General features: G+C 55.5%; 1 protein-coding gene across 1 annotated transcript in view; it reads right to left on the bottom strand.

Moving 5' to 3' along the window:
* Positions 1 to 24,753, bottom strand: part of LOC140429943 (ciliogenesis and planar polarity effector 1-like) — a 687,141-nt gene that overhangs the window by 292,806 nt on the left and 369,582 nt on the right. The window contains exons 20-21 of the mRNA XM_072517533.1: positions 22,645 to 22,783; positions 20,757 to 20,866 (exon numbers count right to left, since the gene is read on the bottom strand). Coding sequence (XP_072373634.1) covers positions 20,757 to 20,866; positions 22,645 to 22,783 — 249 coding nt within the window. The remainder of the gene's footprint in view (positions 1 to 20,756; positions 20,867 to 22,644; positions 22,784 to 24,753) is intronic.

The raw sequence follows: 24,753 nt of genomic DNA, 5'->3' as shown, positions 1-24,753 counted from the left end.
AGATCCCCAGCCACTCACAATCCAGCTGAGAGCAGATCCCCAACAATACATCATTCAGCTGTTACCAGATCCCCAGCCACTCGCAATCCAGCTGTGACCAGATCCCCAACAACTCACAAACCAGCTGTGATCAGATCCCCAACAACTCGTAATTCAGCTGGGACCAGATCCCCACTCGCAATCCAGCTGTGACCAGATCTCCAGTAACTCACAATCCAGCTATGACCTGATTCCCAGCAACTCGTAATCCAACTGTGACCAGATCCCCAGCAACCTGTAATACAACTGTGACCATATCCCCAGCAACCTGTAATACAGCTGGGGCCAGATCCCCACTCGAATTCCAGCTGTGACCAGGTCCCGACTCGCAATCCAGCTGTGACCAGATCCACTCTCGCAATCCACCTGTGACCAGATCCCCAGCAACTCGCAATCCAGCTGTGATCAGATCCCCAGCCACTCGCAATCCAGCTGTGACCAGATCGCCAACAACTCGCAATCCAGCTGTGACCAGATCCCCACTCGCAATCCAGCTGTGACCAGATCCCCACTCGCAATCCCGCTGTGACTTGAACCAGAGCAACTATAAATCCAGCTGTGACCAGATCCCCACTCGCAATCCAGCTGTGACCAGATCCCCACTGCCAAGCCAGCTGTGACCAGATCCCCAACAACTCGCAATCCAGCTGTGACCAGATTCCCACTGCCAATCCAGCTGTGACCAGATCCCCAGCAACTTGCAACCCAGCTGTGACCAGATCCCCACTCGCAATCCAGCTGTGACCAGATAACCAGCAACTCGCAATCCAGCTGTGACCATGTCCCTCCCAGATGCCCAGCAACTCTTAATCCAGCTGTGATCAGATCCCCAGCAACTCACAATCCAACTGTGACCAGATCCCCAGCAACCTGTAATCCAACTGTGACCAGATCCCCAGCAACCTGTAATCCAGCTGGGACCAGATCCCCACTCGCAATCCAGCTGGACCAGGTCCCGACTCGCAATCCAGCTGTGACCAGATCCACTCTCGCAATCCACCTGTGACCAGATCCCCAGCAACTCGCAATCCAGCAGTGATCAGATCCCCAGCCACTCGCAATCCAGCTGTGACCAGATCCCCAACAACTCGCAATCCAGCTGTGACCAGATCCCCACTCGCAATCCAGCTGTGACCAGATCCCCACTCGCAATCCCGCTGTGACTTGATCCAGAGCAACTATAAATCCAGCTGTGACCAGATCCCCACTCGCAATCCAGGTGTGTCCAGATCCCCACTCGCAATCCAGCTGTGACCAGATCCCCACTGCCAAGCCAGCTGTGACCAGATCCCCAACAACTCGCAATCCAGCTGTGACCAGATTCCCACTGCCAATCCAGCTGTGACCAGATCCCCAGCAAATTGCAACCCAGCTGTGACCAGATCCCAACTCGCAATCCAGCTGTGACCAGATAACCAGCAACTCGCAATCCAGCTGTGACCATGTCCCCCCCAGATGCCCAGCAACTCTTAATCCAGCTGTGATCAGATCCCCAGCAACTCGCAATCCAGATGTGGCCAGATCCCCACTCGCAATCCAGCTGTTACCAGATCCCCAGCACCTCGCAATCCAGCTGTGACCTGATTCCCACCAGATCCCCAGCAACTCACAATCCAGCTGTGACCCAATCCCCAACAACTCGCATTCCAGCTGTGACCAGATCCCCAGCAACTCGCAATCCAGCTGTGACCAGATTCCCACCAGATCCCCAGCAACTCACAATCCAGCTGTGACCCAATCCCCAACAACTCGCATTCCAGCTGTGACTAGGTCCCCAGCAACTCGCAATCCAGCTGTGACCAGATCCCCACTCGCAATCCAGCTGTGACTAGGTCCCCAGCAACTCGCAATCCAGCTGTGACCAGATTTCCAGCCACTCGCAATCCAGCTGTGACAAGGTCCCCACAAGATCCCAGTAATTCACAATCCAGCTGTGACCAGATCCCCACTCGCAATCCAGCGGTGACCAGATTCCCAGGCACTCTCAATCCAACTGTGACAAAGTCGCCACAAGATCCCGGTAATTCCAATCCAGCTGTGACCGGATCCCCACTCGCAATCCAGCTGTGACCAGATCCTCAACAACTCACATTCCAGCTGTGACCAGATCCTCAGTGGCTCGCAGGCCAGCTGTGACAAGCTCCTCAACAACACACAATCCAGTTGCGACCAGATCCCCAACAACCCGCAAACCAGCTGTGACCACATCCCCAGCCACTCGCAATCCAGCTGTGACCAGATCCTCAACAACCCACAATCCAGCTGTGACAAGATCCACTGTAACGCTCAATCCAGCTGTGGCCAGATCCCCAGCAACTTGCAATCCAGCTGTTACCAGATCCCCAACAACTCGTAATTCAGCGGTGATCAGATCCCCACTCGCAATCCAGCTGTGACCAGATCTCCAGTAACTCACAATCCAGCTGTGACCAGATTCCCAGCCACTCGCAATCCAGCTGTGACCAGATCCCCAACTACCCACAATCCAGCTGTGACAAGATCCCCAGTAACTCTCAATCCAACTGTGTCCAGATCCCCAGCAACTTGCAATCCAGCTGTTACCAGATCCCCAGCCACTCGCAATCCGGCTGTGACCAGATCCCCAGCAACTCATAATCTTGCTGTGACCAGATCCCCACTCGAAATACAGCTGTGACCAGATCTCCAGTAACTCACAATACAGCTGTGACCAGATCCCCACTCGCAATCCAGCTGTGACCAGGTCCCCACCAGAGGCACAGCAACTCGCAATCCAGCTGTGACCAGATCCCCACTCACAATCCAGCTGTGACCAGATCCCCAGCCGCTCACAATCCAGCTGTGGCCAGATCCGCAACAAGACCCAATCCAGCTGTGACCAGATCCCCAACAACGCACAATCCAGCTGTGATGGGATCCCCAACAGCTCGCAACCCAGCTGTGACCAGATCCGCAACAACTCGCATTCCAGCTGTGACCAGATCCCCAACACCCTATCCAGCTGTGACCAGATCCCAAACAACACGCAATCCAGCTGTGACCAGATCCCGAGCAGGCCACAATCCAGCTGTGACCAAATCCCCAACAACTCACAATCCAGCTGTGACGAGATCCCCACTCACAATCCAGCTGTGACCAGATCCACACTCGCAATTCAGCTGTAGCCAGATCCCCACTCACAATCCAACTGTGAGCAGATCCCCAACAACTCGCAATCCAGCTGTGACCAGATCCCCAACAACTCGCAATCCAGCTGTGACCAGACCCTCAGTAACTTGCAATCCAGCTGTTACCAGATACCCACTCGCAATCCAGCTGTGACTAGATCCCCAGCAACTAGAAATCCAGCTATGACCAGATCCCCCAAAACGCACAATCCAGCTGTGATCAGATCCCCAAAAACTCATAATCCAGCTGTGACCAGATCCCCCAAAACGCACAATCCAGCTGTGACCAGATCCCCCAAAACTCGCAATCCAGCTGTGACCAGATCCACAGCCATTCGCAATCCAGCTGTGCCCAGATCCCCAGCCACTCACAATCCAGCTGAGAGCAGATCCCCAACAATACATCATTCAGCTGTTACCAGATTCCCAGCCACTCGCAATCCAGCTGTGACCAGATCCCCAACAACTCACAAACCAGCTGTGATCAGATCCCCAACAACTCGTAATTCAGCTGGGACCAGATCCCCACTCGCAATCCAGCTGTGACCAGATCTCCAGTAACTCACAATCCAGCTATGACCTGATTCCCAGCAACTCGTAATCCAACTGTGACCAGATCCCCAGCAACCTGTAATACAACTGTGACCATATCCCCAGCAACCTGTAATACAGCTGGGGCCAGATCCCCACTCGAATTCCAGCTGTGACCAGGTCCCGACTCGCAATCCAGCTGTGACCAGATCCACTCTCGCAATCCACCTGTGACCAGATCCCCAGCAACTCGCAATCCAGCTGTGATCAGATCCCCAGCCACTCGCAATCCAGCTGTGACCAGATCGCCAACAACTCGCAATCCAGCTGTGACCAGATCCCCACTCGCAATCCCGCTGTGACCAGATCCCCACTCGCAATCCCGCTGTGACTTGAACCAGAGCAACTATAAATCCAGCTGTGACCAGATCCCCACTCGCAATCCAGCTGTGACCAGATCCCCACTGCCAAGCCAGCTGTGACCAGATCCCCAACAACTCGCAATCCAGCTGTGACCAGATTCCCACTGCCAATCCAGCTGTGACCAGATCCCCAGCAACTTGCAACCCAGCTGTGACCAGATCCCCACTCGCAATCCAGCTGTGACCAGATAACCAGCAACTCGCAATCCAGCTGTGACCATGTCCCCCCCAGATGCCCAGCAACTCTTAATCCAGCTGTGATCAGATCCCCAGCAACTCGCAATCCAGCTGTGGCCAGATCCCCACTCGCAATCCAGCTGTTACCAGATCCCCAGCACCTCGCAATCCAGCTGTGACCAGATTCCCACCAGATCCCCAGCAACTCACAATCCAGCTGTGACCCAATCCCCAACAACTCGCATTCCAGCTGTGACCAGTACCCCAGCAACTCGCAATCCAGCTGTGATCAGATCCCCAGCCACTCGCAATCCAGCTGTGACCAGATCGGCAACAACTCGCAATCCAGCTGTGACCAGATCCCCACTCGCATTCCAGCTGAGACCAGGTCCCGACTCGCAATCCAGCTGTGACCAGATCCACTCTCGCAATCCGCCTGTGACCAGATCCCCAGCAACTCGCAATCCAGCTGTGATCAGATCCCCAGCCACTCACAATCCAGCTGTGACCAGATCGCCAACAACTCGCAATCCAGCTGTGACCAAATCCCTATTCGCAATCCAGCTGTGACCAGATCCCCACTCGCAATCCCGCTGTGACATGAACCAGAGCAACTATAAATCCAGCTGTGACCAGATCCCCACTCGCAATCCAGCTGTGACCAGATCCCCACTGCCAAGCCAGCTGTGACCAGATCCCCAACAACTCGCAATCCAGCTGTGACCAGATTCCCACTGCCAATCCAGATGTGACCAGATCCCCAGCAACTTGCAACCCAGCTGTGACCAGATCCCCACTCGCAATCCAGCTGTGACCAGATAACCAGCAACTCGCAATCCAGCTGTGACCATGTCCCCCCCAGATGCCCAGCAACTCTTAATCCAGCTGTGATCAGATCCCCAGCAACTCGCAATCCAGCTGTGGCCAGATCCCCACTCGCAATCCAGCTGTTATCAGATCCCCAGCACCTCGCAATCCAGCTGTGACCAGATTCCCACCAGATCCCCAGCAACTCACAATCCAGCTGTGACCCAATCCCCAACAACTCGCATTCCAGCTGTGACCAGATCCCCAGCAACTCGCAATCCAGCTGTGACGAGGTCCCCAGCAACTCGCAATCCAGCTGTGACCAGATTTCAAGCCACTCGCAATCCAGTTGTGACAAGGTCCCCACAAGATCCCAGTAATTCACAATCCAGCTGTGACCAGATCCCCACTCGCAATCCAGCGGTGACCAGATTCCCAGGCACTCTCAATCCAACTGTGACAAAGTCGCCACAAGATCCCAGTAATTCACAATCCAGCTGTGACCAGATCCCCACTCGCAATCCAGCTGTGACCAGACCTCAACAACTCACTTTCCAGCTGTGACCAGATCCTCAGTGGCTCGCAGGCCAGCTGTGACAAGCTCCTCAACAACACACAATCCAGTTGCGACCAGATCCCCAACAACCCGTAAACCAGCTGTGACCACATCCCCAGCCACTCGCAATCCAGCTGTGACCAGATCCCCAACAACCCACAATCCAGCTGTGACAAGATCCCCAGTAACTCTCAATCCAGCTGTGGCCAGATCCCCAGCAACTTGCAATCCAGCTGTTACCAGATCCCCAACAACTCGTAATTCAGCTGTGATCAGAACCCCACTCGCAATCCAGCTGTGACCAGATTTCCAGCCACTCGCAATCCAGCTGTGACAAGGTCCCCACAAGATCCCAGTAATTCACAATCCAGCTGTGACTAGATCCCCACTCGCAATCCAGCGGTGACCAGATTCCCAGGCACTCTCAATCCAACTGTGACAAAGTCGCCACAAGATCCCAGTAATTCACAATCCAACTGTGTCCAGATCCCCAGCAACTTGCAATCCAGCTGTTACCAGATCCCCAGACACTCGCAACCCGGCTGTGACCAGATCCCCAGCAACTCGTAATCTTGCTGTGACCATATCCCCACTCGAAATACAGCTGTGACCAGATCTCCAGTAACTCACAATCCAGCTGTGACAAGATCACCACTCTCAATCCAGCTGTGACCAGATCTCCAGTAACTCACGATACAGCTGTGACCAGGTCCCCACCAGGGGCACAGCAACTCGCAATCCAGCTGTGACCAGATCCCCACTCACAATCCAGCTGTGACCAGATCCCCAGCCGCTCACAATCCAGCTGTGGCCAGATCCGCAACAACACCCAATCCAGCTGTGACCAGATCCCCAACAACACGCAATCCAGCTGTGATGGGATCCCAAACAGCTCGCAACCCAGCTGTGACCAGACCCCAACAACTCGCATTCCAGCTGTGACCAGATCCCAAACAACACGCAATCCAGCTGTGACCAGATCCCAAACAACACGCAATCCAGCTGTGACCAGATCCCGAGCAAGCCACAATCCAGCTGTGACCAAATCCCCAACAACTCACAATCCAGCTGTGACCAGATCCCCACTCACAATCCAGCTGTGACCAGATCCACACTCGCAATTCAGCTGTGGCCAGATCCCCACTCACAATCCAACTGTGAGCAGATCCCCAACAACTCGCAATCCAGCTGTGACCAGATCCCCAACAACTCGCAATCCAGCTGTGACCAGACCCTCAGTAACTTGCAATCCAGCTGTTACCAGATACCCACTCGCAATCCAGCTGTGACTAGATCCCCAGCAACTAGAAATCCAGCTGTGACTAGATCACCACTTGCTATCCAGCTGTGATCAGATCCCCAAAAACTCGTAATCCAGCTGTGACCAGATCCCCATCAACTCACAATCCAGCTACGACCAGATCCACCAAAACGCACAATCCAGCTGTGACCAGATCCCCCAAAACTCGCAATCCAGCTGTGACCAGATCCGCAGCCATTCGCAATCCAGCTGTGACCAGGTCCCCAACAACCTGCAATCCAGCTGTGTCCAGATCCCCAGCCACTCACAATCCAGCTGAGAGCAGATCCCCAACAATACATCATCCAGCTGTTACCAGATCCCCAGCCACTCGCAATCCAGCTGTGACCAGATCCCCAACAACTCACAATCCAGCTGTGATCAGATCCCCAACAACTCATAATTCAGCTGGGACCAGATCCCCACTCGCAATCCAGCTGTGACCAGATCTCCAGTAACTCACAATCCAGCTATGACCTGATTCCCAGCATCTCGTAATCCAACTGTGACCAGATCCCCAGCAACCTGTAATCCAACTGTGACCAGATCCCCAGCAACCTGTAATCCAACTGTGACCAGATCCCCAGCAACCTGTAATCCAACTGTGACCAGATCCCCAGCAACCTGTAATCCAGCTGGGACCAGATCCCCACTCGCAATCCAGCTGAGACCAGGTCCCGACTCGCAATCCAGCTGTGACCAGATCCACTCTCGCAATCCACCTGTGACCAGATCCCCAGCAACTCGCAATCCAGCTGTGATCAGATCCCCAGCCACTCGCAATCCAGCTGTGACCAGATCCCCAACAACACGCAATCCAGCTGTGACCAGATCCCCACTCGCAATCCAGCTGTGACCAGATCCCCACTCGCAATCCCCCTGTGACTTGATCCAGAGCAACTATAAATCCAGCTGTGAACAGATTCCCACTCGCAATCCAGCTGTGACCAGATCCCCACTGCCAAGCCAGCTGTGACCAGATCCCCAACAACTCGCAATCCAGCTGTGACCAGATTCCCACTGCCAATCCAGCTGTGACCAGATCCCCAGCAACTTGCAACCCAGCTGTGACCAGATCCCCACTCGCAATCCAGCTGTTACCAGATCCCCAGCACCTCGCAATCCAGCTGTGACCAGATTCCCACCAGATCCCCAGCAACTCACAATCCAGCTGTGACCCAATCCCCAACAACTCGCATTCCAGCTGTGACCAGATCCCCAGCAACTCGCAATCCAGCTGTGACCAGATCCCCACTCGCAATCCAGCTGTGACTAGGTCCCCAGCAACTCGCAATCCAGCTGTGACCAGATTTCAAGCCACTCGCAATCCAGCTGTGACAAGGTCCCCACAAGATCCCAGTAATTCACAATCCAGCTGTGACCAGATCCCCACTCGCAATCCAGCGGTGACCAGATTCCCAGGCACTCTCAATCCAACTGTGACAAAGTCGCCACAAGGTCCCAGTAATGCACAATCCAGCTGTGACCAGGTCCCCACTCTCAATCCAGCTGTGACCAGATCCTCAACAACTCACATTCCAGCTGTGACTAGATCCTCAGTGGCTCGCAGGCCAGCTGTGACAAGCTCCTCAACAACACACAATCCAGTTGCGACCAGATCCCAAACAACCCGCAAACCAGCTGTGACCAGATCCCCAGCCACTCGCAATCCAGCTGTGACCAGATCCCCTACAACCCACAATCCAGCTGGGACAAGATCCCCAGTAACTCTCAATGCAGCTGTGGCCAGATCCCCAGCAACTTGCAATCCAGCTGTTACCAGATCCTCAACAACTCGTAATTCAGCTGTGATCAGATCCCCACTCGCAATCCAGCTGTGACCAGATCTCCAGTAACTCACAATCCATCTGTGGCCAGATCCCCAGCAACTTGCAATCCAGCTGTTACCAGATCCCCAACAACTCGTGTTTCAGCTGTGATCAGATCCCCACTCGCAATCCAGCTGTGACCAGATCTCCAGTAACTCACAATCCAGCTGTGACCAGATTCCCAGCCACTCGCAATCCAGCTGTGACCAGATCCCCAACAACCCACAATCCAGCTGTGACAAGATCCCCAGTAACTCTCAATCCAGCTGTGTCCAGATCGGCAGCAACTTGCAATCCAGCTGTTACCAGATCCCCAGCCACTCGCAATCCGGCTGTGACCAGATCCCCAGCAACTCGTAATCTTGCTGTGACCAGATCCCCACTCGAAATACAGCTGTGACCAGATCTCCAGTAACTCACAATCCAGCAGTGACAAGATCACCACTCACAATCCAGCTGTGACCATATCTCCAGTAATTCACAATCCAGCTGTGACCAGATACCCAGCAACTCTCAATCCAGCTGTGACCCAATCCCCAACAACTCATATTCCAGCTGTGACCAGATCCCCAGCATCTCGCAATCCAGCTGTGACCCAATCCCCAACAACTCATATTCCAGCTGTGACCAGATCCCCAGCATCTCGCAATCCAGCTGTGACCAGATCCCCAGCAACTCACAATCCAGCTGTGACCCAATCCCCAACAACTCATATTCCAGCTGTGACCAGATCCCCAGCATCTCGCAATCCAGCTGTGACCAGATCTCCAGTAACTCACAATCCAGCTATGACCAGATTCCCAGCAACTCGTAATCCAACTGTGACCAGATCCCCAGCAACCTGTAATCCAACTGTGACCAGATCCCCAGCAACCTGTAATCCAGCTGGGACCAGATCCCCACTCGCAATCCAGCTGAGACCAGGTCCCGACTCGCAATCCAGCTGTGGCCAGATCCACTCTCGCAATCCACCTGTGACCAGATCCTCAGCAACTCGCAATCCAGCTGTGATCAGATCCCCAGCCACTCGCAATCCAGCTGTGACAAGATCCCCAACAACTCGCAATCCAGCTGTGACCAGATCCCCACTCGCAATTCAGCTGAGACCAGGTCCCGACTCGCAATCCAGCTGTGACCAGATCCCCACTCGCAATCCAGCTGTGACCAGATCCACTCTCGCAATCCACCTGTGACCAGATCCTCAGCAACTCGCAATCCAGCTGTGATCAGATCCCCAGCCACTTGCAAACCAACTGTGACAAGATCCCCAACAACTCGCAATCCAGCTGTGACCAGATCCGCACTCGCAATCCAGCTGTGACCAGATCCCCACTCGCAATCCCGCTGTGACTTGATCCAGAGCAACTATAAATCCAGCTGTGACCAGAACCCCACTCGCAATCCAGGTGTGTCCAGATCCCCACTCGCAATCCAGCTGTGACCAGATCCCCACTGCCAAGCCAGCTGTGACCAGATCCCCAACAACTCGCAATCCAGCTGTGACCAGATCCCCACTCGCAATCCAGCTGTGACCAGATAACCAGCAACTCACAATCCAGCTGTGACCATGTCCCCCCCAGATGCCCAGCAACTCTTAATCCAGCTGTGATCAGATCCCCAGCAACTCGCAATCCAGCTGTGGCCAGATCCCCACTCGCAATCCAGCTGTTACCAGATCCCCAGCACCTCGCAATCCAGCTGTGACCAGATTCCCACCAGATCCCCAGCAACTCACAATCCAGCTGTGACCCAATCCCCAACAACTCATATTCCAGCTGTGACCAGATCCCCAGCATCTCGCAATCCAGCTGTGACCAGATCCCCACTCGCAATCCAGCTGTGACGAGGTCCCCAGCCACACGCAATCCAGCTGTGACCAGATTTCTAGCCACTCGCAATCCAGCTGTGACAAGGTCCCCACAAGATCCCAGTTATTGACAATCCAGCTGTGACCAGATGCCCACTAGCAATCCAGCGGTGACGAGATTCCCAGGCACTCTCAAACCAACTGTGACAAAGTCGCCACAAGATCCCAGTAATTCACAATCCAGCTGTGACCAGATCCCCACTCGCAATCCAGCTGTGACCAGATCCTCAACGACTCACATTCCAGCTGTGACCAGATCCTCAGTGGCTCGCAGGCCAGCTGTGACAAGCTCCTCAACAACACACAATCCAGTTGCGACCAGATCCCCAACAACCCGTAAACCAGCTGTGACAACATCCCCAGCCACTCGCAATCCAGCTGTGACCAGATCCCCAACAACCCACAATCCAGCTGTGACAAGATCCCCAGTAACTCTCAATCCAGCTGTGGCCAGATCCCCAGCAACTTGCAATCCAGCTGTTACCAGGTCCCCAACAACTCGTAATTCAGCTGTGATCAGATCCCCACTCGCAATCCAGCTGTGACCAGATCTCCAGTAACTCACAATCCAGCTGTGACCAGATTCCCAGCCACTCGCAATCCAGCTGTGTCCAGATCCCCAACAACCCACAATCCAGCTGTGACAAGATCCCCAGTAACTCTCAATCCAGCTGTGTCCAGATCGCCAGCAACTTGCAATCCAGCTGTTACCAGATCCCCAGCCACTCGCAATCCGGCTGTGACCAGATCCCCAGCAACTCGTAATCTTGCTGTGACCAGATCCCCACTCGAAATACAGCTGTGACCAGATCTCCAGTAACTCACAATCCAGCTGTGACCAGATCTCCAGTAATTCACAATCCAGCTGTGACCAGATACCCAGCAACCTCAATCCAGCTGTGACCAGATCTCCAGTAACTCACAATACAGCTGTGACCAGATCCCCACTCGCAATCCAGCTGTGACCAGGTCCCCACCAGAGGCACAGCAACTCGCAATCCAGCTGTGACCAGATCCCCACTCACAATCCAGCTGTGACCAGATCCCCAGCCGCTCACAATCCAGCTGTGGCCAGATCCGCAACAAGACCCAATCCAGCTGTGACCAGATCCCCAACAACGCACAATCCAGCTGTGATGGGATCCCCAACAGCTCGCAACCCAGCTGTGACCAGATCCGCAACAACTCGCATTCCAGCTGTGACCAGATCCCCAACACCCTATCCAGCTGTGACCAGATCCCAACAACTCACAATCCAGCTGTGACCAGATCCACACTCGCAATTCAGCTGTGGCCAGATCCCCACTCACAATCCAACTGTGAGCAGATCCCCAACAACTCGCAATCCAGCTGTGACCAGATCCCCAACAACTCGCAATCCAGCTGTGACCAGATCCTCAGTAACTTGCAATCCAGCTGTTACCAGATACCCAATCGCAAACCAGCTGTGACTAGATCCCCAGCAACTAGAAATCCAGCAGATCACCTCTTGCTATCCAGCTGTGACCAGATCCCAACAACTCACAATCCAGCTGTGACCAGATCCACACTCACAATCCAGCTATGACCAGATCCCCCAAAACTCACAATCCAGCTGTGACCAGATCCCCCAAAACTCGCAATCCAGCTGTGACCAGATCCACAGCCATTCGCAATCCAGCTGTGACCAGATCCCCAACAACCTGCAATCCAGCTGTGCCCAGATCCCCAGCCACTCGCAATCCAGCTGTGACCAGATCCCCAACAACCCACAATCCAGCTGTGACAAGATCCCCAGTACCTCTCAATCCAGCTGTGGCCAGATCCCCAGCAACTTGCAATCCAGCTGTTACAAGATCCCCAACAACTCGTAATTCAGCTGTGATCAGATCCCCACTCGCAATCCAGCTGTGACCAGATCTCTAGTAACTCACAATCCAGCTGTGACCAGATTCCCAGCCACTCGCAATCCAGCTGTGACCAGATCCCCAACAACCCACAATCCAGCTGTGACAAGATCCCCAGTAACTCTCAATCCAGCTGTGTCCAGATCCCCAGCAACTTGCAATCCAGCTGTTACCAGATCCCCAGCCACTCGCAATCCGGCCGTGACCAGATCCCCAGCAACTCGTAATCTTGCTGTGACCAGATCCCCACTCGAAATACAGCTGTGACCAGATCTCCAGTAACTCACAATCCAGCTGTGACAAGATCACCACTCACAATCCAGCTGTGACCAGATCTCCAGTAATTCACAATCCAGCTGTGACCAGATACCCAGCAACTCTCAATCCAGCTGTGACCAGATCTCCAGTAACTCACAATACAGCTGTGACCAGATCCCCACTCGCAATCCAGCTGTGACCAGGTCCCCACCAGAGGCACAGCAACTCGCAATCCAGCTGTGACCAGGTCCCCACTCACAATCCAGCTGTGACCAGATCCCCAGCCGCTCACAATCCAGCTGTGGCCAGATCCGCAACAACACCCAATCCAGCTGTGACCAGATCCCCAACAACGCGCAATCCAGCTGTGATGGGATCCCCAACAGCTCACAACCCAGTTGTGACCAGATCCCCAACAACTCGCATTCCAGCTGTGACCAGATCCCCAACACCCTATCCAGCTGTGACTAGATCCCTAGCAAGCCACAATCCAGCTGTGACCAAATCCCCAACAACTCACAATCCAGCTGTGACCAGATCCACACTCGCAATTCAGCTGTGGCCAGATCCCCACTCACAATCCAACTGTGAGCAGATCCCCAACAACTCGCAATCCAGCTGTGAACAGATCCCCAACAACTCGCAATCCAGCTGTGACCAGACCCTCAGTAACTTGCAATCCAGCTGTGACCAGATACCCACTCGCAATCCAGCTGTGACTAGATCCCCTGCAACTAGAAACCCAGCTGTGACTAGATCACCACTTGCTATCCAGCTGTGATCAGATCCCCCAAAACTCGTAATCCAGCTGTGACCAGATCCCCATCAACTCACAATCCAGCTGTGGCCAGATCCCCCAAAACTCGCAATCCAGCTGTGACCAGATCCCCAACAACCTGCAATCCAGCTGTGCCCAGATCCCCAGCCACTCACAATCCAGCTGAGAGCAGATCCCCAACAATACATCATCCAGCTGTTACCAGATCCCCAGCCACTCGCAATCCAGCTGTGACCAGATCCCCAACAACTCACAATCCAGCTGTGATCAGATCCCCAACAACTCGTAATTCAGCTGGGACCAGATCCCCACTCGCAATCCAGCTGTGACCAGATCTCCAGTAACTCACAATCCAGCTATGACCAGATTCCCAGCAACTCGTAATCCAACTGTGACCAGATCCCCAGCAACCTGTAATCCAACTGTGACCAGATCCCCAGCAACCTGTAATCCAGCTGGGACCAGATCCCCACTCACAATCCAGCTGAGACCAGGTCACGACTCGCAATCCAGCTGTGACCAGATCCACTATCGCAATCCACCTGTGACCAGATCCCCAGCAACTCGCAATCCAGCTGTGATCAGATCCCCAGCCACTCGCAATCCAGCTGTGACCAGATCCCCAACAACTCGCAATCCAGCTGTGACCAGATCCCCACTCGCAATCCAGCTGTGACCAGACCCCCACTCGCAATCCCGCTGTGACTTGATCCAGAGCAACTATAAATCCAGCTGTTACCAGATCCCCACTCGCAATCCAGTTGTGTCCAGATCCCCACTCGCAATCCAGCTGTGACCAGATCCCCACTGCCAAGCCAGCTGTGACCAGATCCCCAACAACTCGCAATCCAGCTGTGACCAGATTCCCACTGCCAATCCAGCTGTGACAAGGTCCCCACAAGATCCCAGTAATTTGCAATCCAGCTGTGGCCAGATTCCCAGCCACTCGCAAACCAGCTGTGACATGGTCCCCACAAGATCCCAGTAATTTGCAATCCAGCTGTGACCAGATCCCCAAACTCAATCCAGCTGTGACCAGATCCCCAATGGCAATCCATCTGTGACCAGATCCCCAGCAACTCAAAATCCAGCTGTGACCAGATTCCCAGCAACTCGCAATCCAGCTGTGACTCCCATCCCCAACAACTCGCAATCCAGCTGTGATGGGATCCCCAACAGCTCGCAATCCAGCTGTGACCAGATCCTCAGCAACTCACATTCCAGCTGTGACCAGATCCTCAGTGACTCGCAGGCCAGTTGTGACCAGATCCCTAACACTCAATCCAGCTGTGACCAAATCCCCAACAACGCGCAATCCAGCTGTGACCAGAACCCAGCAAGTCGCAATCCAGCTGTGACCAGATCCACAACTCACAATCCAGCTGTGATCAGATCCCCACTCGCAATCCAGCTGTGACCAGGTCCCCAACAACTCGCAATCCAGCTGTGACCAGACCCCCAGTAACTTGCAATCCAGCTGTGTCTAGATACAGAGCAACTAGAAATCCAGCTGTGACTAGATCACCACTCGCTATCCAGCTGTGACCAGATCCCTGAAAGCCCGCTATCCAGTTGTGACCAGATCCCCACTCACATTCCAACTGTGACTAGATCCCCACTCACAATCCAGTTCTGGCCAGATCCCCACTCACAATCCAGCTGTGACCAGATCCCCAACAACCCACAATCCAGCTGTGACCAGATCCCCAACAACCCACAATCCAGCTGTGACCAGATCCCCAACAACCCACAATCCAGCTATGACCAGATCCCCAGCAAGTCGCAATACAGCTGTGACCAGATCCCCAACAACTCACAATTCAGCTGTGACCAGATCCCCGCTCGCAATCCAGCTGTGACCAGTTACCCACTCGCAATCCAGCTGTGACCAGATCCGCAACTACTCGTAATCCAGCTGTGACCAGATCCCCAGTAACTTGCAATCCAGCTGTGACCAGATCCGCAACTACTCGTAATCCAGCTGTGACAAGATCCCCAGTAACTTGCAATCCAGCTGTGACCAGATCCCTGGCAACTTGCAATCCAGCTGTGACCAGATTCCCAGCAGCCCGGAATCCAGCTGTGACCAGATCCCCATCAACTTGCATTCCAGCTGTGACCAGATCCCCAACAACTCGTAATTCAGCTGTGACCAGATCCCCAACAACTCGCATTCCAGCTGTGACCAGATCCTCAGTGACTCGCAGGCCAGTTGTGACCAGATCCCCAACACCCAATCCAGCTGTGACCAGATCCCCAACAACTCGCAATCCAGCTGTGACCAGATCCCCAACAACTCACAATCCAGCTGTGACCAGATCCCCACTCGCAATCCAGCTGTGACGAGATTCCCACTCGCAATCCAGCTGTGACCAGATCTTTTTTATCATTTGCCGGATGTGTGTCGCTGGCTGGGGCAGCATTTATTTCCCATCCCTAACTGCCCTGGAGGTGGTGGTGGTGAGTGGGGTCTTCAACTATCGCAGTCCCAGAGGTGTAGGTACACCTACTGTGCTGTTAGGGAGGGAGTTTCAGGATGTTGCCCCGGCGACAGTGAAGGAACGGCCGATATATTTCCCAGTCAGGGTGGTGAGTGACTTGGAGGGGAACCTCCAGGTGGTGGGGTTCCCAGGTACCTGCTGCTCTTGTCCTTCTAGATGGGAGTGGTCGTGGGTTTGGAAGGTGCTGCCTGAGGAACCTTGGCGAGTTCCTGCAGTGCATCTTGTGGATGGTACACACGGCTGTCACTGTGGCTCGGCGGTGGAGGGAGTGAATGTTTGTGGAATGTGTTATGGGCCAGGGTTTGGAAAACTCCAAAGTATATCATGGAGTTCACCTGACCGATAACTGTTTATTGATGTTGGTTACGCTGAGCACAAGGGCCTGACTTTCAGCTGTTATTCCACACAGGCCTTAGGTGCTTTTAATTTTAAAAAACTGTATTCTACGAATGTAGTTAACATTTTTATAAACACACACAGAAAGACTTTTTATCAACTACAAACATAAAGGCCGCACACAGTTACAGTAATCTATGTATAACCCTTCATGAATTCCCCTTTAACTGTTCCAATTCAATAACAAAATCCAAGTCAAACCAGAAACCCCTTTTCAAAGGCGTGGCCCAGCACACGGCCCTCTCACTGGTATAAGGCTTGTTATTGACACTCTGTTCCCCTTTCCAAACAGCAGGTTTGAATTCCTTCCAGAGAGCAATTCTCTCTTTTACGTTATCAAGCAGTCTGGAAACAGCTTTTAAAATGACGATAGAGAGACGCCTGTCAACGTGTGCAGTTCAAAACCAGTCCAAACTCAAAGCAAAATTAAAACAAACTCACAGAGCCACAGCCCAACTCCACCCACACAATGACATCACCACCCAAAGTGGGTGGTGATCCAGTGGGGACAGAACAGGACGGTGATCCAGTGGAGACAGAGTGGATGGTGATCCAGTGGGACCAAGCAGGACGGTGATCCAGTGGGGACAGAATGGATGGTGATCCAGTGGGACAGAGCAGAGTGGTGACCCAGTGGGACAGAGCAGGGTGATGATCCAGTGGGACACAGCAGGGTGGTGATGCAGTGGGACAGAGCAGGACGGTGATCCAGTGGGGACAGAGCAGGGTGATGATCCAGTGGGACAGAGCAGAGTGGTGATCCAGTGGGACAGAGCAGGGTGATGATCCAGTGAGACAGAGCAGGGTGATGATCCAGTGAGACAGAGCAGGGTGGTGATCCAGTGGGACAGAGCAGGGCAGTGATCCAGTGGGACAGAGCAGGGCAGTGATCCAGTGGGACAGAGCAGGGCAGTGATCCAGTGGGACAGAGCAGGGCAGTGATCCAGTGGGACAGAGCAGGGCAGTGATACAGTGGGACAGAGCATGGCAGTGATACAGTGGGACAGAGCAGGGTGATGATCCAGTGAGACAGAGAAGGATGACGATCCAGTGAGACAGAGCACGGTGGTGATACAGTGGAATGGAGCAGGACAGAGAGCCAGTGAGACATAGCAGGGCGGTGATCCAGTGGAATGGAGCAGGATAGTGATCAAGTGGGGGTGAAACAAGGTGGTGATCCAATGGGACAGAGCAGGGCCGCAATCCAGTGGGGACAGAGCAGGGTGGTGATCCAGTGGGGACAGAGCAGGGTGGTGATCCAGTGGGGACAGAGCAGGGTGGTGATCCAGTGGTATTGAGCAGGGCAGTGGTCCAGTGGGGCAGAGCAGGGCAGTGGTCCAGTGGGACAGAGCAGGGCAGTGGGACAGAGCAGGGCAGTGATCTAGTGGGACAGAGCAGGGTAGTGATCCAGTGGGACAGAGCAGGGCAGTGATCCAGTGTGATGGAGCAGGGCAGTGATCTAGTGGGACAGAGCAGGACAGTGATCCAGTGGGACAGAACACGACAGTGATCCAGAGGGACAGAGCAGGGCAGTGATCCAGTGGGATGGAGCAGGGCAGTGATCCAGTGGGACAGAGCAGGAAAGTGGTCCAATGGGTCAGAGCAGGTCAGTGATCAAGTGGGACAGAGCAGGATAGTGATCCAGTGGGACAGAACAGGGCAGTGATCCAGTGGGGGAGAACAGGACGGTGATCCAGTGGGGTGCAGCATGGTGGTGATCCAGTGGGGTGCAGCATGGTGGTGATCCAGGGGGGATGGAGCAGGACGATGATCCAGTGGGGTGGAGTAGGGTGGTGATCCAGTGGCGATGGAGCAGGACGGTGATCCAGTGGGATGGAGCAGGGTGGTGATCCAGTGGAATGGAGCAGGACGGTGATCAAGTGGGGATGAAACAGGGTGGTGATCCAGTGGGACATAGCAGGGCCGCAATCCAGTGGGGACAGAGCAGGGCGGTGATCCAGTGGGACGGAGCAGAGCAGTGATCCAGTGGGACAGAGCGGGGCGGTGATCCAGTGGGACATAGCAGGACAGTGACCTAGTGGGACAGAGTAGGGCAGTGATCCAGTGGGATGGAGCAGGGCAGTGATCCAGTGGGACGGATCAGGGCAGTGATCTAGTGGGACAGAGCAGGACAGTGATCCAGTGGTACAGAACACGACAGTGATCCAGTGGGACAGAGCAGGACAGTGATCCAGTGGGGTGGAGCAGGGCAGTGATCCAGTGGGACAGAGCAGGACACTGATCCAGTGGGACAGAGCAGGTCAGTGATCCAATGGGACAGAGCAGGGCAGTGATCCAGTGGGACGGAGCAGGGCAGTGATCCAGTGGGTGAGAGCGGGGCAGTGATCCAGTGGGGGAGAGCAGGATGGCGATCCAGCGGGATGCAGCAGGGTGGTGGTCCAGTGGGGTGCAGCATGGTGGTGATCCAGTGGGAATGGAACAGGACGGTGATCCAGTGGCGATGGGGCATGACGGTGATCCAGTGGGGTGCAGCATGGTGGTGATCCAGTGGGAATGGAACAGGACGGTGATCCAGTGGTGATGGGGCAGGACGGTGATCCAGTGGGATGAAACAGGGTGGTGATCCAGTGGGACAGAGCAGGGCCGCAATCCAGTGGGGACAGAGCAGAGCGGTGATCCAGTGGGACAGAGCGTGGCGGTGATCCAGTGGGACAGAGCAGGGTGGTGATCCAGTGGGACGGAGCAGGGTGGTGATCCAGTGGGGGGGTGGAACAGGGTGGTGATCCAGTTGGGATGGAGCAGGACGGTGATCCAGTGGGACAGAGTAGGGCAGTGATCCAGTGGGACAGATCACGACAGTGATCCAGCGATACAGAGTAGGGCAGTGATCCAGTGGGACAGAGCAGGGCAGTGATTCAGTGGGACAGAGCACGACAGTGATCCAGTGGGACAGAGCAGGGCAGTGATCCAGTGGGACAGAGCAGGGCCGCAATCCAGTGGGGAGAGAGCAGGATGGTGATCCAGTGGGATGGGGCATGGCAGTGATCCAGTGGGACAGAGCAGGGCAGTGATCCAATGGGACAGAGCAGGGCAGTGATCCAGTGGGACAGAGCAGGATGATGATCCAGTGGGGCAGAGAGGGGTGGTGATCCAGTGGGACAGAGCAGGGCAGTGATCCAGTGGGACAGAGCAGGGCCGCAATCCAGTGGGGAGAGAGCAGGACAGTGATCCAATGGGGTGGAGCAGGGCAGTGATCCAGTGGGGCTGGAGCAGGACGGTGATCCAATGGGAGTGGATCAGGGTGGTGATCCAGTGGGACAGAGCAGGACCGTGATCCAGTGGGACAGAGCAGGGCAGTAATCCAGTGGGAAAGAGCAGAGCTGTGATCCAGTGGGACAGAGCATGGCAGTGATCCAGTGGGATGGAGCAGGGTGGTGATCCAGTGGGGCTGGAGCAGGGCGGTGATCCAATGGGAGTGGATCAGGGTGGTGATCCAGTGGGACAGAGCAGGACCGTGATCCAGTGGGACAGAGCAGGGCAGTAATCCAGTGGGAAAGAGCAGAGCTGTGATCCAGTGGGACAGAGCATGACAGTGATCCAGTGGGATGGAGCAGGGTGGTGATCCAGTGGGGTGGAGCAGGGCGGTGATCCAGTGGGACAGAGCAGGGCAGTGATCCAGTGGGACAGAGCAGGGCAGTGATCCAGTGGGGCAGAGCAGGGCAGTGATCCAGTGGGACAGAGAAGGGCAGTGATCCAGTGGGACAGAGCAGGGCAGTGATCCAGTGGGGTGGAGTGGACGGTGATCCAGTGGGACAGAGCAGGGCGGTGATCCAGAGGGATGGAGTGGACGGTAATCCAGTGGGACAGAGCAGGGCAGTGATCCAGTGGGACAGAGCAGGGCAGTGATCCAGTGGGGTGGAGCAGGGCGGTGGTCCAGTGGGATGGAGTGAACGGTGATCCAGTGGGACAGAGCAGGGCAGTGATCCAGTGGGACAGAGCAAAGCAGTGATCCAGTGGGGTGGAGCAAGGCGGTGATCCAATGGGGTGGAGTGGACGATGATCCAGTGGGACAGAGCGGGGCGGTGATCCAGTGGGACAGAGCAGGACAGTGATCCAGTGGGACAGAGCAGGACAGTGATACAGTGGGACAGAGCAGGACAGCGATCCAGTGGGACAGAGCAGGACAGTGATCCAGTGTGACAGAGCAGGGCAGTGATCTAGTGGGGTGGAGCAGGCCGGTGATCCAGTGGGATGGAGCAGGGCGGTGATCCAGTGGGACAGAGCCGGGTGCAGGGTGAGTACCTGGGAGGATCTGCTGTTGTCTCGGGCTGTCTGGTATTTGCGGCAGCTCTCACTCAGTCGCTCCCGGATATGGAACATCCAGCACAATCCACAGAGATCCCGGAAGGTGCCTGTCAGGAAAGGAGATGAGTGATTTTACACCGGCAGCCTCCAGCCAGTTCTGTGACAGTTGATACAGCTCTAAACAAATCAAATGTTCCTCTTACTATTCCCCAGCTGTTCCAGACTGGGGTGTGAGGGTGGGCAGAGCTCGGGGTGAGGGTGGGGAGAGCTGGGGGTGAGGGTGGGCAGAGCTGGGGGTGAGGGTGGGCAGAGCTGGGGGTGAGGGTGGGCAGAGCTGGGGGTGAGGGTGGGGAGAGCTGGGGGTGAGGGTGGGGAGAGTTGGGGGTGAGGGTGGGCAGAGCTGGGGGTGAGGGTGGGGAGAGTTGGGGGTGAGGGTGGGCAGAGCTGGGGGTGAGGGTGGGCAGAGCTGGGGGTGAGGGTGGGGAGAGGTGGGGTGAGGGTGGCGAGAGCTGGGGGTGAGGGTGGGCAGAGCTGGGGGTGAGGGTGGGCAGAGCTGGGGGTGAGGGTGGGGAGAGCTGGGGGTGAGGGTGGGCAGAGCTGGTGGTGAGGGTGGGGAGAGCTGGGGGTGAGGGTGGGCAGAGCTGGTGGTGAGGGTGGGGAGAGCTGGGGGTGAGGGTGGGGAGAGCTGGGGGTGAGGGTGGGCAGAGCTGGGGGTGAGGGTGGCGAGAGCTGGGGGTGAGGGTGGAGAGAGTTGGGGGTGAGGGTGAGCAGAGCTGGGGGTGAGGGTGGGCAGAGCTGGGGGTGAGGGTGGGCAGAGCTGGGGGTGAGGGTGGGCAGAGCTGGGGTGAGGGTGGCGAGAGGTGGGGTGAGGGTGGGCAGAGCTGGGGGTGAGGGTGGCGAGAGGTGGGGTGAGGGTGGCGAGAGGTGGGGTGAGGGTGGCGAGAGGTTAGCTGTTTACACTCTCTCACCTCACTGTGCTGCATTCCATTTCCCAGACAGTCCCATCCAGCTCCTCTCCCTGTTCCCTAACCCATCTCCTCCTCTCCTGCCCTTTAATTGGGAGGTTTTCCCTGATTACTTCACTCTTTCCCGACACAACTGCTCTCTAACCCTTTTCTGGTGATCATCATTCTGGTGCCTGTGACTGGGAGCTTGTACACCAGGAACACGGACACTGCACTCATTACAAGTTCTCATTACAAGTTCTCATTACAAGTTCTCATTACAAGTTCACCAGTTGCAAGGCGGGCACAGCCGGCTAGTTGGGTTAAATGCCCTCCTCCTGATTCTCTTTGTTCCTCTTCTCTTACAGTCAGGACGGTACAGAAGGATGCCTTACGGCCCATCCAGTCAATACTGACTCTCTGCAATAATCCAATCACTTCTATTCCCTCTATAATACAAACAGAAAATGCAGGGCGTCCTCAGCGGAACAGGCAGAGTCTGCGGAGAGAGAAACAGAGTTAACGTTTCGAGCCCATAGAATCCCCATAGTGCAAAAGGAGTCCATTCGGCCCATCAAGTCTGCACCGACCCTCTGGGGTAATCGGAGGTAGACTGGGTAATTTTCAGGACTGAAAGTGAGTCATTGTCAAAGGGAGGACAAAGGGCTAAGACTCATCCAGACTGGAAACGTTAGTTCCCTCTCTCACTCCACAGGTGGTGTCAGACCTGCTGGGATTGTCCAGTATTTTCTGGTATTGTTTCAGATTCCAGCATCAGCAGTAATTTGCTTTTATCTGAAAGTGGCAGCCGTAAGCCCATTTTAAACAGTAAATGTTCAGGATGTGGTGTAGCGGGATTATTGCCGCTGAGGTCTGCTCTGTTTAGCACAGCTGTGAGGGACACCAAGGAGACGACGAGAGGCCCAAACAAATTTACTCACCGACTACCCTGACGGAGATGGCATCAGATATCCCATCACCCCCGGCTCCTGGTGTGAAGAAGCTGGGCCGAGCTTTACAATAACGCAGCAGTGAGGCAGGGAATGGACCGAGCGCAGGGAGAGCAGCCTTCAATCTGATCTAAACAACAAATCAATATATCAGCCAAGGAGCTGCTGACATATCAAATATAGAAAGCATCAGATCATCTCACAGCTCTTTCCAGCTGTGGAAGTGTAGCCGGTAAATCTCCCCCATCCTAACGTACCTCTGCTAAACCTACCCCCAAACCAATCCTTCACACTCCAGTTAAACCTCCCCCCCATCCTAACGTACCTCTGCTAAACCTACCCCCAAACCAATCCCACCCCAGTTAAACCTCTCCCCCATCCTAACGTACCTCTGCTAAACCTATCCCCAAACCAATCCCACCCCAGTTAAACCTCTCCCCCATCCTAACGTACCTCTGCTAAACCTATCCCCAAACCAATCCCACCCCAGTTAAACCTCTCCCCCATCCTAACGTACCTCTGCTAAACCTACCCCCAAACCAATCCCACCCCAGTTAAACCTCCCCCCAGTTAAACCACTCCCCAATCCTAATGTACCTCTGCTAAACCTACCCCCAAACCAATCCCTTATACCCAGGTAACGTAGAACACTTGCAGATAATTGGCTTACCGAGAACTAAGGAATATCAAGGTGAGAATAGATCTCAAGTAAAGGAAATCGAGTGGCAGAATCTGGTGCAGGGAAAGAAATCAAACCTTAATATAAAAAGGTGGCATGAAGTAGCAGAGAAACAAAATGGAGGCAGTGAGAAGGTGGGTGGTAGCCTGGAGAGATTTCCAGATATATGAAGGAAAAGCACAAGGATATGAAGAGTGGGCGGGGTCGATGAACCGATGGGAAGGCGGGTTGCGGATCTGGAGGGAGCGCGGGGTCGAGGATCTGGAGGGACCGCAGGGCCGAGGATCTGGAGGGAGCGCAGGGTCGCGGATCTGGAGAGAGCGCAGGGCCGAGGATCTGGAGGGAGCGCAGGGCCGAGGATCTGGAGGGAGCGCAGGGCCGAGGATCTGGAGGGAGCGCAGGGTCGAGGATCTGGAGGGAGCGCAGGGCCGAGGATCTGGAGGGACCGCAGGGCCGAGGATCTGGAGGGAGCGCAGGGTCGAGGATCTGGAGGGAGCGCAGGGTCGAGGATCTGGAGGGAGCGCAGGGCCGAGGATCTGGAGGGACCGCAGGGCCGAGGATCTGAAGAGAGCGCAGGGCCGAGGATCTGGAGAGAGGGCGGGGTCGAGGATCTGGAGAGGGCGGGGTCGAGGATCTGGAGAGGGCGGGTCGAGGATCTGGAGAGAGGGCGGGGTCGAGGATCTGGAGAGGGCGGGGTCGAGGATCTGGAGAGAGGGCGGGGTCGAGGATCTGGAGAGGGCGGGTCGAGGATCTGGAGAGGGCGGGGTCGAGGATCTGGAGGGAGCGCAGGGCCGAGGATCTGGAGGGAGCGCAGGGCCGAGGATCTGGAGGGAGCGCAGGGCCGAGGATCTGGAGGGAGCGCAGGGCCGAGGATCTGGAGGGACCGCAGGGCCGAGGATCTGGAGAGAGCGCAGGGCCGAGGATCTGGAGAGAGGGCAGGGTCGAGGATCTGGCGGGAGCGCAGGGCCGAGGATCTGGAGGGAGCGCAGGGTCGAGGATCTGGCGGGAGCGCAGGGCCGAGGATCTGGAGAGAGGGCGGGGTCGAGGATCTGGAGAGGGCGGGTCGAGGATCTGGAGAGGGCAGGGTCGAGGATCTGGAGAGAGGGCGGGGTCGAGGATCTGGAGAGGGCGGGTCGAGGATCTGGAGAGGGCGGGATCGAGGATCTGGAGAGGGCGGGGTCGAGGATCTGGAGAGAGGGCGGGATCGAGGATCTGGAGAGAGGGCGGGTCGAGGATCTGGAGAGAGGGCGGGGTCGAGGATCTGGAGAGGGCGGGTCGAGGATCTGGAGAGGGCGGGTCGAGGATCTGGAGGGACCGCAGGGCCGAGGATCTGGAGGGACCGCAGGGCCGAGGATCTGGAGAGACCGCAGGGCCGAGGATCTGGAGGGAGCGCAGGGCCGAGGATCTGGAGAGAGGGCAGG

Source organism: Scyliorhinus torazame, chromosome 9, assembly GCF_047496885.1.
Source record: "Scyliorhinus torazame isolate Kashiwa2021f chromosome 9, sScyTor2.1, whole genome shotgun sequence".
Classification (NCBI taxonomy): domain Eukaryota; kingdom Metazoa; phylum Chordata; class Chondrichthyes; order Carcharhiniformes; family Scyliorhinidae; genus Scyliorhinus; species Scyliorhinus torazame.
Note: the sequence above shows the minus strand (reverse complement) of the source record. Positions and strands in the feature narration are given on the sequence as shown.